General features: G+C 38.7%; 1 protein-coding gene across 1 annotated transcript in view; it reads left to right on the forward strand.

The window, feature by feature from the left end:
• Nucleotides 1-8,747, forward strand: part of LOC308670446 (V-type proton ATPase subunit S1-like) — a gene marked incomplete at its 5' end in the record, with an annotated part of 76,157 nt that extends 67,410 nt beyond the window's left edge. Inside the window, 2 exons of the mRNA XM_081331948.1 lie at nt 3,579-3,828; nt 8,379-8,747. Of these exons, the coding sequence (XP_081188074.1) occupies nt 3,579-3,828; nt 8,379-8,588 (460 nt within the window). The 3' untranslated portion in view covers nt 8,589-8,747. The remainder of the gene's footprint in view (nt 1-3,578; nt 3,829-8,378) is intronic.
• Nucleotides 8,748-12,478: the final 3,731 nt, after the last annotated feature.

Below are 12,478 nucleotides of genomic sequence, written 5' to 3' on the forward strand. Positions count from 1 at the left end.
GTACTTCTGGTAGTTGTCGATCCACATACTGCTGAAGTCTAGCTTGTAGACTTGCTTTCCTGCATTTCTTTTTCTTTGGGATGGTTTCAGCTGCTACCTTTTGTACAATGTTGCGAACCTCTGTCCAGAGTTCTTCAGGCACTGTCTATCAGATCTAATTCCTTAAATCTATTTGTCACCTCTACTGTATATTCAACAGGGATATGATTTAATTCATACCTGAGTGGCCTAGTGCTTTTCCCTACTTTCTTCAGTTTAAGCCTAAACTTTGCAATGAGAAGCTCATGGTCTGAGCCACAGTCAGCTCCTGGTCTTGTTTTTACTGACTGTATAGAGCTTCTCCATCTTTGGCTGCAGAGCATATAGTCAATCTGATTTCTGTGTTGACCGTCTGGTGATGTCCATGTGTAGAGCCGTCTCTTGGGTTGTTGGAAAAGAGTGTTTGCTATGACCATCGTATTCTCTTGACAAAATTCTATCAGCCTGTGCCCTGCTTCATTTTGTACTCCAAGGCCAAACTTGCCTTTTATTCCGGTTATCTTTTGGCTTCCTGCTTTAGCATTCCAATCCTCCATGATGATAAGGACATCATTTTTTGGAGTTAGTTCTATAAGGTGCTGTAGGGCTTCATAGAACCGGTCAATTTCATCCTCTTCAGCACTGGTGGTTGGGGCATAGACTTGGATTACTGTGATATTGAATGGTTTGCCTTGGATTCGAACTGAGATCATTCTGTCATTTTGAGGATTGTATCCCAGTATTGCTTTTCCTACTCTTTTATTGACTATGAAGGCTACTCCATTTCTTCTAAGGGATTCTGGCCCGCAGTAGTATACCTGATGGTCATCTGAATTAAATTCACCCATTCCTGTCCATTTTAATTTGCTGATACCTAAGATGTCGATGCTCAGTCTTGTCATCTCTTGTTTGACCACATCCAGCTTTCCTTGATTCATGGATCTTACATTCCAGGTTCCTATGGAGAAAAAATCTTTACAGCATCGGACTTTCCTTTCACCACCAGACACATCCACAGCTGAGCGTCCTTTCGGCTTTGGCCCAGTCGCTTCATTCTTTCTGGTGCTACTAGTACTAGCCCTCTGCTCTTCCCCAGTAGCATATTGGACACCTTCCAACCTGAGGGGCTCATCTTCCAGCGTCATATCGTTTTGCCTTTTGGTACTGTCCATAGGGTTTTCATGGCAAAGATACTGGAGTGGGTTGCCATTTTCATCTCCAGTGGATCACATTTTGTCAGAACTCTCTGCTATGACCTTTCCGTCTTGGGTGGCCCTGCACGGCATAGCTCATAGCTTCATTGAATTATGCAAGCCCTTTCGCCACGACAAGGCAGTAATCCATGAAGGGCATCTATCATGTAGGTTCTCATTTATCTACCTGTTGATTGCTGGTCAACCAAGTCAAATAGCCAAGCAGAAACAAGTGTACAAATTACAGCAACCCAGACAAAACCCAGACAAAACCCAACAAATCCTTCTCCTTTGTATCGGAAAAATTCCTGAAGTTACCTGGTTTGGTAAAGTAGAAGTTGCAAGAAGAAAAACAAGTTCACTGAATATCAATATCTCAACAGTTTAGAGTCAAAGTGACACGAACACACAAAGTTTAACTACTAAGTGAGAATATGCAGAATAGTAGTGCAGCTAGGATCTAGGACCAGATTTTATTTATTCATTTTTTTAAAATGATCCTTCTGAGGAATGAATTACTTTACCTGAAATTGGCCATGCACATTCTGGATCTTCAATTCTGCCTAAACTAATGGCTTAACAAATCAATTGTACAGCACTGTAGGGAAAATACAGTTTTCTATTAAGGTCAAACTGGAATGACTGGAAAGCAATTTGTAACAAATAATAAAGACTATTTGGGAATGAATAACTAGAATAACACAGACAATGAATTTAAATTAAAAAACGTAAATCTTTTGCGACATGGTTCAGAGTACTATTATTAACAGGACAGCCAAGAGACCACAACACTTGGCAATGTTAAAATGCAGCAGTGAAATTTTCCACTAGAACAGCCCCTGGCAGACTAGCTAATGAAACACTTGCAAAAAATATAGAATTCAAGAAGTCTGATTTTTTTTAAAAAAGCATATGGAAATGTTAAGTTATAATAAAAATTCTGAGCTGCAAGCAGTCCACACTACAACATTAATATTGATGGTAACTCCATGTTTACCTTCAGCTATTCCGGAAATCCTCCTAATTAGCCACACTTATACAAGCCAATCTCTTCCATATTTAAATTATTTCTTAAATTATTATATGGGCTTCCAACTCCAACAGACAAATATTCCTAAAGCTCAGAAGAAGGTAAATGTTGCAACAGTTGAGCTGTAAAATGTAATTCATACTTCTACAAATATAAGCAGCACACACTACTTTAGACATTCACTCTAATGCTATTTCTCTAAATAGCAATAACTTTCAGGATTTCAGGTTAGGAAATAGATTTGCTATATCTAAGCAGGAAAAAAAATCAATGCTCTGAAGAACTGCCATCTAGTAATCAACTAAATTTGGTAGCCTTAGACTCAACTGGAGACTTCTTTCATCTGTCTTCTTCATTTCTGAACTGGAAATGCTGGGGAGTAACACCTGAATCTTGTCTTTTTCTCTTATCCCAATCACTGATGAAAACAAAGGTAAAAGCTGAGGCTGAGGTTGAACTGGCTATTATAGTGAACATAAGCTAGGATGACAAAAACAAAAAAACAAAAAATGAGAAAACTAAAATCAGTGCTAACATCTTGGTATTAGTGGACAGATTACAATAGCCTAGCAATGTCCTTTATTAATCTCCAAGGTACCCTGAAGTCTATAAAAGAAGCTAATTTCCCACATGTTTTTGTGATCCAATTCTTGATGTAAAGAAACATATTTGGAGATATCCTGCTGCCACACTCACATGTACATATTTTTGTCTTTCAAGGAATGTAGCAATGTTCATCTAGACGTCCCTTTTTCTAGGTAATAAAAGCCTCTTCTTCCTACCCCCCCCAAAAGAAAATAAGCATACCTCTTTTAGAGATTGCTCTCACCTCATTCAGAAAATTAGCCAAATCCAAATTTCTATAATTTTTTATGTGAGTATATTTTTAAAAGACAAAAAATCCTTAGAATCTGTTTGTCACTGTCAAACAGAAGCAGTGGTGCTATTGGACACTTTGAGACCTAGTGCTTCTTCCTTTTCTCATCCACATGGTTTTCTAGGGAGTAAGCACTTTTTCTTAGACAAACATTAAAAAGTAAAACAAAACAATGAAATATCAACTGGCTGTTGGACATACAGTTTAAATAATAAGACTAAAAGCTGATCTAGTTATTTCTCTCATCACATACCACTTTCTCTCTGTGTGTATGTTTGTATTATTTGATACCTTCTTTGAATATATGGCCCTACCTTTTATCCTTGTCCACCAGAGCAGAATGTTTCTATCTTTAAATGTTTCAGGTGTATCCATATCTAATCTTACTTTGCTGATGCCTTTGATTCTTCTTCTATGATGATCTCAGAATGATTCGTTGCCATGTTTTGTTCCTCTCTAGATTCTTGATGACCAACATCTTCTATACTAGCTCTTCAAAGAATTGGTTCACTTTAGATTTTGTTCATATTCTGCAAGATGACAGGGATGCTAAAGATGAACCTGCTAAATTTAATGTCTCTACTATCTATGGTCCAGCGGAGTACTCATTTCATTGCCCCTTGGTGGGGACGGACAGCCACTACGATGTAACACTAATTCCAGACAATGATAAAGCTAAAAAATGGAAAGTTGATATTTCTGATTTCCAAGTGAGTACATATCATTATTTAAGGTACAATACCAAGAGCTCTAACTTGGGGTTTGAAGGACTGAAACTTAATACCATCTATACAATTTCTTCAGGCTTAAGTGAAAGTTTTAAAAAACGAAATAATGTTCAATACCTTGCTCATGTTTGGTCTATGGTGGCTTATACAGTAAGGCAAGGATGAGAATTTGTTTCATATCCAAGGCTGCAAATCTCAAGGAAATTGGAGAAGTAAGAGACACAAAGAATGCAGGGCTTAGTATTTTGAAGGAGGATTGTCATGGTTCCGATAGATGAATCCCATTAAAGAACTTCAAGGCAAGAATTCTTCCTTAAAGAACATTTTATTCAGGAAACAAAGTATCAGCACTACATAGTTGAATCCAAAACTAAATTCCCTTCCCCCAGATGCAAAGTAACAAGTTGCAATTTCCACCCTCTGGAAGCAGTCATAAATCATATTCTCCAATTAGCCTGAAGCATGGGCTCCCTCTCCAGCTCCTCAGTCTGCCAAAACATTATCAGTTTGTGTCCTTGAGTTCCCATGGAGTTGCATTATTATTGTGGCTAGCTGAGCTCAAGCATTCACCCCATCCCCTCTTCAACACCTGATCCCTAAACAGCAGAAAAAAGCACGCTGAAAGGTGGTTGGGACTCTCCTTTCTCACCAGGCTCATGCTCCATCAGTGGGGCTAGGGCTTCTCTTGGGCACCAATTTGCATTGATCCCACTGGTCATTGTGTTCACTTGCATGCAAGGAGTGGGAGAGTTGTTCCCTACTTCCAGCCCCTCGAACCTCTCCACTAATGTCCCTACTAATTGGCTGCAGACTGCAGACAGGTACTTCCATTCCCCAGAATCCTCAGTGGCTGCCAATCTCTTGGTTCCCTGGGGGTCCAGGGAGCATGATTCTTGAGAGGCTCCTGCCTGTAAGTCAGCCTCAGATGCCTTCGAAGAGCTCTTCTTTGGCAGGGTTGCTTCAAGATGCTTGGAGTCTCCACTGGGCAGGGTCCAATTCCCACCCCTGGAAGCAGCCATAATTCACATTCTCCAATTAGCCTGAAGTGCAGGTTCCCTCTCCAGCTCCTCAGCCCATCAAAACATTATCAGTCTGTATCCTTGAGTTCCCACAGAGTTGCATTATCATGCATTCACCCCATCCCCCCTTCTGCATCTGATTTCTCAACAGCAGAAAAAGCATGCTGAAAGCAGAATAAAAATGGCTGCAATTTCTCTTAGTTGTCAGAGCAGGAACATCCATTGTCACAGCATTAACCTCTATATTTGGAGATATATTGTCATGGCCTGGTTGATAAGGAGGATGGAGAGGCAAAGGCACCTGGAGACAATAATCTTGGTTGGGATTTTTCCAGTAGTGGTGGAACTAATTAGTCCTCTTTGATTGAGATAGTCCCAGCAAATTCCCAGGGATCCTTGCCTGCATCTATTGATATCCTCTCAGATTTGGTCCAGCCAAACCAGAGATCAGAACTCCATAGAGTGGAGAGACTTGCCAAGAAGTAAGCCAACAGAAGACTCAATGCTGAAGAACTTCCACAATTATGTATTGTGTGGAATTTCAAGTTGGCTTATTGATTGTCCTCAGTCCCTGAGAGAAAATGCTGAGAGCAACTTTCTGTCTTTACCTTGCTATGAACTCTGGATTCCACTTCACTTAGCCTCTTGCCTTTTCCTTTGGATTTGTCCCTTTTTCATTGGATTCCTGGTCTTGACCTTGCCAAGCCTGATGTAGGAATTAAATTAAGATCAGGTGGGGAGGGGAATTCAACTGAACAGAAAGTGCTTAAGTCTTAATGGTCACATGTGAGGCAAATTTCAAATATCTTTATCAAGTAAAAATTGGAATGTGTTAAAAACCCTTTAGGATCCTTGACACCTGCTTATAGTAGCCATTTTGGAAAAAAGAAACATGAGCAGCCAAAACAAGGTAGAGATTGTTAAACTCATATGCATCAAAACATTTTAGCTATTTCATAAGGTTTCAGCAACCAAATTACATGAAAGCATTTCAAAAATCATGATTTAGCTTCAGAATAATAGAGACAGACTATGACGAATATTAGACCTGGAAACTCTGACTAAAGATTTTGATTGAAAGATATAAAAAAAGAAAGTACCGTAGGTTTTTTTTCCAAGTTTGCCCATCAATAAACTGCAGGGAGTTTTATCTTTACCTTCTTGTTAGAATCTATCTCAAAGTGATGGCAAAGCTTGAGAAAAAAGGTAGCTGAGGACAGACATCAAATAAGGTATGGTTAAAGTCAGAGAGAAATGTTAAGGTAATGAAGCTTCCACAGAGTAAGATTCAAAACAAACCAGAGAGTTTTTGTTGTTGTTGTTGTTGTTGTTGTTGTTGTTGTTGTTGTTGTTGTTGTTGTTGCAATTGTTGGCAAGATTAATAGTGCAGCAATATCTGTAAATGTAGCCAATTCAGTTCTCTTTGGATAAAGTGCTTACTAACATCAAAGCCTTTAATATGTTCCATGCACTTTTAACTCCAAGCACAGCATCTAGTATATTTTATTTAATTCCCATTCACTGGTCTGTGTGAACTAAAAGGATACAGATGAGCTTTCCTTTTTTTCATTGAAATCATATTCTTTCTCTAGTGAAAGATTGTTTTCCTCTTCCTTTGGGGTGTGTCTGTGTGTGTGTGTGTGTGTGTGTGTGTGTGTGAGAGAGAGAGAGAGAGAGAGAGACAGAGAGACAGAGAGACAGAGAGACAGAGAGAGATTGGTTAGCAGAAGCTAAGCAATGGTTTCCAGCTTACATTTCCTCCATGCCTAAATACATACATAGACTCCTTCTCCAAAACTGGTTGGTTCTGATGCAGCAGCAGGAACAAAACATGCCACATCATGGCAATAAGATTGTTGAGCCAAAATAAGAATCCTATCTTATTTCTGTATGAATGAAAACAGAATCAAGAATTGTGATGGGAACGATTAATGACATTTCAATCCATAGGTCCAAACTGCCTTCCTCAAATATACACAGATACTAAGCAGCACAGGTGATAAAATAAAATCCTATGGGACACAACAAAACAATAACCTGCATGTTGAATAATAGCCTCTCTAGCACTTATTTCTGGACACATCCCAGTAGGAAGAGCTGAAGCTACTACAAAATTGTGCCATCAAGGGCCAACTCTAGCAGGTATCCTAAAATATATCAGTGATATCAAAAGCTCAAAGAGACCAGAGAATTATTAGGATTACTCCCCCCCATCTAGTTCTAGTGTTGGACAATCACTCAAAAATTATCAATTATTATCAAGGGGAAAGTCCCACCTGCTGACTTCATCAGGCAAGAGTGGTAAGGATTAAGCAAAGGAATTCTCATTTCTCTACATAACTGTCCACATCCTTAAGTTCTACAAGATAAAAACAATCCACATGAATTGAATGAGGAATTGCCAAGATCACCTTCTTGTCTATCTGAAATCCACATTGTGGCAATTTTGATCGGTCTTTTTCCAAATAACAATGTAAATTGTCCAAAGTGAGCCTTTGAATATCCCATTTTCTCTGCATACCACTTTCAAGGAGAGCATACACATAATCTAGAAAAGCATTAATGGCTTATGCTGTGAGAATGCAACAGAAACATCAAAGTAAGCCTTCTTTGCTTCATTTATTTTCCCAGAGTTGGAATTCAGTCACTGATTTCATTTCTATCAAATAAGCATTATGATTATGCTTTTCAGCTTGTATATCATGATGTAGACAAGCAAAATTAGGACTACCATTCATTTACTCAGTTCTCATTAAAATGTATTCATGGTTAAAAAAAAGTGATCAGAGCCTCCTTCACACATACTGTACACACCCATACACAATCACTGCCTAAATGACCTGTACTAAAGCAACCTTCCCTTGAGCTAGAAACTATGTGCATTTATAACCCAATCTCAAAAATTCCATTTCTGGGAAACATGACTGACTTCAGATGCATCTGCACGATACTGATTATCTGGACATGTTTCAATTAGTTATATTACATCTTGACTAATGAAAAGTGTTTTATGTTGGGAATTGCTATGACTTATGTTCTTGCACCAGAGATCCAGTCATTTAATGGCAGCATGCCATCATTATGGGGTTATCGTAGGTTGTTAACCAGTGCAAGATACAAGGAAGGACAGAGCTGTGCTGGTTACATATTTACTAAATACAATTAAATGTGTTGGTGCTGAAAAGCCTAAAGAACTTAGAGTCCAAGAGAGGGGTTCTCTCCCCTGCTATGAGTCTGGTTGTAAATAAAGATTTGTAGAAATGGCCCTTTTCATAATTTCCTAATATCAAAGACTCTTACATGTGGAAGAAAGCTGTTCAGGTTGCATTTGGAAGGACAGCAAAAACACCATCTTCTAAGTACTAATTCATTTTAATCTTTCACTTTTAAAAACTTCCAGTTCTGTATTTCAATTTGTATTTTTTCAGTTGCTTTGAGATCTCCATTAAATAGAAGTGCAACATGTTGAACCCAATATTTGGATGGCTCTTTTTTTTCTTTTTCTTTTTGCAGATCCAAGCTTTCAATATTGAAAACAACATGTTTTCCTATGCGAGTGACTGCACATCATTTTTTACACCTGGAATTTGGATGGGTCTGGTCACCTCCCTAATCTTATTATTGATCCTTACTTCTGGAATCCACATGATCATGAATCTTACCACCAACAGTAGATTTGATGATCCAAAAGGTCCAGCTCTTTCAGTCCCTCAAACAGAGTAACTATGAAATTGTAGTTTGGAAGATTGCAGCTTTATGCAAAGAATTAAAAATATGAATTGCTTTGAAAAAGTGGGGTTTTTAATATAGGAGACTGTACAGTAATACTTCTGCCAGCCTTTATTCTCCCCTTAATAATTACCTAAATAAAAATTCTGAGGCAAATATGACATTATTCACAGTTGTTACCAATTATTAAAGAAATCAATCTCTAGTTTCAGCTTTATAAATGAAATCTTAAAAACCTATTATGCAGGTATTTAAGAAATTATTTAAGTAAGATCATTAAGAAAATGTACATTGAGATTAAAAATTTATCCTAAACACATTTTAGCAGAAAAGTAGGATATGTATTTAAAAATATACTTTCTTATATCTTCTTAAATATAACATTCATGCCTAATGTTGTGATCAGAGGAAATGCTATTAATTTCTTTTTTAAAAAAAATACTGGGTTTCTGTTATGCAAATGTATTTCTAATTGCAGATTCTAGGGTTATTTTTTCTAATCATCTTATTGGAGTGTTTTGCAGCCCAAATAATCGAATCAATTTGAGGCATAGTCATACCAAAACTGCACATTTAGTATTGCTGGGGAAAAAATGAGGATAATTGAGCAACTGTCATTTAACAATTTTTTTTTCATTTCCTATTTTTTATTCAGATGTAAGGCTAATATGAATGGGGTTTAAAATGATGACTACTAGATGGCAGTTGAAAGAAAACTTCCCTTATTGCCATCTATTGATTGACCAGATTTTGCAGGCCAGATATATTAGTTCTTTTCAGAAAGGTACAGGATCATATTTTTCAACATGCTCAAGCTTTTAGGCTTGCATTTCAATTTTACTTTAATTTTTCATCCATTCTTTTTCTTATTCCTTCAAGAAATAGCCAAAAGAGAATGTCACAATAATTTAAAAGAATGTTATAATGTTAAGATAAACTCAAAAGAGCAGGATATTTGGAGTGGGAAGCAAAAAAAATCAAAACGTTACTGTTTCAGAATTTTGTTCAGGATTCCAGAAAAACGTCATTAATGAATGGTCAGAATAAGGACATTAATAAAGGACAGTAGTGACTTCTAGTCCCACTTTAGGCATGAAAGCTGGTTGGATGACTTTGGTAAGTTATCGTGTGTCAGCCTAACTCATCTCACAGGGTTGTTGTTGTGGGGGAAAATGGAAGAAAAGTGTTAATATGTTTACTACCATGGGTTATTTATAAAAATAATAAAAGGGAGATTTAAAAAAATCTAAAAAAATAAGCTTAATGAATGAAAGCTGCAGTAAGAGCAGTCAACCAATGGAGTAGATTGCTTCATAAAATGATGCATTCCCCTTCACTGGAGGTTAGATGACCATCTCTCCAAAATGTTTTAGCAGTGAGCAATGAGTTGACCAAGATGACATTTAAAGTCCTTCCCAACACTTGTTTTATGCACCTCTTACTAATAAGCAGGCAATTTCAGCTTGAAAGATGCTTAGACATACCAGGCCATGTCCTAGTTTCACTGAACAATTCACACAATTTCTTCATATACATGAAGATATACATGAATAGCCTGTTCTGTACCAGCCTGCTACCGGCCCTGCAGAAAAGGCAGGGACAACCCCTTTACAAACGGCAAGAGGCTGGAATTACGCCTGCCAAATTTATAGCTACAAAAACAAACAAGACACGAACCAAGAAACAGGAGCTTTAAGAAACACGAACTATCCAAGCGGTTGCCTTCAGCAAACCAGCCCTCCCCACACATTCCCCTTATATAGAGTTCAGGGCGTGGCTTCTCTCTGCCTCCTTCCGAGAAGCCCCATTGCCTTCCTCTGTTTACTCCTAATTGACTGCCTCCTGCGTCGGGCATCCTTGAACAGGGCCAGCTGTGGGTCATCTTCATCCACGCTGTCAGGCTCACACAGCTGGGTCTCCGTGGTGACCAAGTGGGAGGGGCCTGGCTGAGGGCTCTCATCAGCAAGATCTTCAACCCCCTCAGCAAGGTCTTCAACACCCCCCTCCTCCTCCTCTGAGTCGTCCGACCCAACTGCCAAACCCACAGGCTGACCCTGAATCACAACATAGCCTTGTGTTCTTTACTTAAGGTAAAGGTAAAGGTAAAGGTTCCCCCGCACATGCATGCTAGTTGTTTCCAACTCTAGGGGCTGGTGCTCATCTCTGTTTCAAAGCCGAAGAGTCAGCGCTTGTCCGAGACGTCTCCGTGGTCATGTGGCCGGCATGACTAGACACCGAAGGCGCACGGAATGCTGTTACCTTCCCACCGTAGTGGTCCCTATATTTTTACTTGCATTTTTACGTGCTTTCGAACTGCTAGGTTGGCAGAAGCTGGGATGAATAACAGGCGCTCACTCTGTTATGCGGCACTCGGGATTTGACCCACCAAACTGCCAACCTTCTGATCGACAAGCTCAGCATCCTAACCCACTGAGCCACCATGTCCCTTTGTTCTTTACTTATCCACTGTCAATTAATATTCCATGCCATATATTAATTTACAATTAAAGGTCCATTGGATTACTTTATTAGTTAGGCATACTGACACATTTTCGCAGCCAACATCCTATTTTATTTTACAGAAAAATTATAATCTACTTTGACACTGTGGTAACTATTTACTTCCTGGGTAGAAGCCCTTCAAGCAATGTTTTGAAGCAGAGCAATATGTTCGTAATTTTTACAGAGTAAACTGAAAGGGACACAGGAGATAGCATATCTCAGAAATTAACGTGGCAGCCTCTGGCTCTGCTAATAAGACACTGGCAATTTCTTCCCAATAAGAGAACAAAATTGAAAGTTGTCATAAAGAGACCATCCTCTCAGAGTGTTAATGGTACAAATCAATGACATAACCTAATACATAACTATTGTGACCATCTGACCACAAGAGTCAACATAAAGTCAACATAAGGAGCTGTCTATCATTCTGCCTGCTTTTTGTCTTTGTTAGCCCTTCAAGTTAGAAGCACAAACTATGAGTACTAACACTATTGTAAGGTTACAGCAACAGAATCTTGCAAGTCTGAAAAAAAATCTTACTTTTATTTTCCAGAAAACTACAAAGGGTCCTTTCTGAGACACTGCATACCCCTTTTCCTTCTGTGGGCTGAGACACCTTTTATGTGATTGTTGCCTAGTCTGCGGCTCTTCTTTCTGACTCCCAAGATCATTCCACATTCCATTACAATCTTATACTTACCCGAAGTCACATTCCTTTTGCCATTCTTCCCACCAGGGCTTTTTTTGTCATAGGATGCTCAAAACGGAGTTCCGGCACCTTTTTTGGATGGAACCTTGTAGGATAGGCAAGGCGGGTTGTATGACATGTGTGAGTTCCGGCACCTTTTTCTTTTACAAAAAAAGCACTGCTTCCCACACACCATGAGCACATGCCCTTAGATGTTCTTCCTAGCAAGATGTAGTTACTAGACAGTAGCTTTACATATACCTATCATTCATTCACTGTAAATAAGTGTTCTTAAACTCTTATTATAAAACCTACTTTACAAATCATTGTTCAGGACAATTCCAATTTTTGGGAACTCCCACATAGAATGCTTAACCTCCAACAGTTATGAGAAGAAACAATCACATTGGGCTATGCATAATCAACACTAGGACATGTTGGTGTCTCAGGTTTTCAAAGAGGATCCCAGGTGTCAATATCCCACTTATCTATGATAAACCCTTCTTTGTTGTCATTTGTAGGTTTCCCTAAAACAGGAATTCTAGGTGAAACTTTCTCTAAGGTAATTGTATTAGAGGATGAACTAAAAGTAGGGCAAATTTGGTCTGGTGCCTAAGGCACCAGGCTAGAAACCAGGAAACTCTGAGTTCTAGTCCTGCCTTAGGCATGAAAACTGGCTGGCTGACCTTAGGCC

Source organism: Vipera berus, assembly GCF_964194415.1.
Source record: "Vipera berus genome assembly, chromosome: 6".
Lineage (NCBI taxonomy): Eukaryota > Metazoa > Chordata > Lepidosauria > Squamata > Viperidae > Vipera > Vipera berus.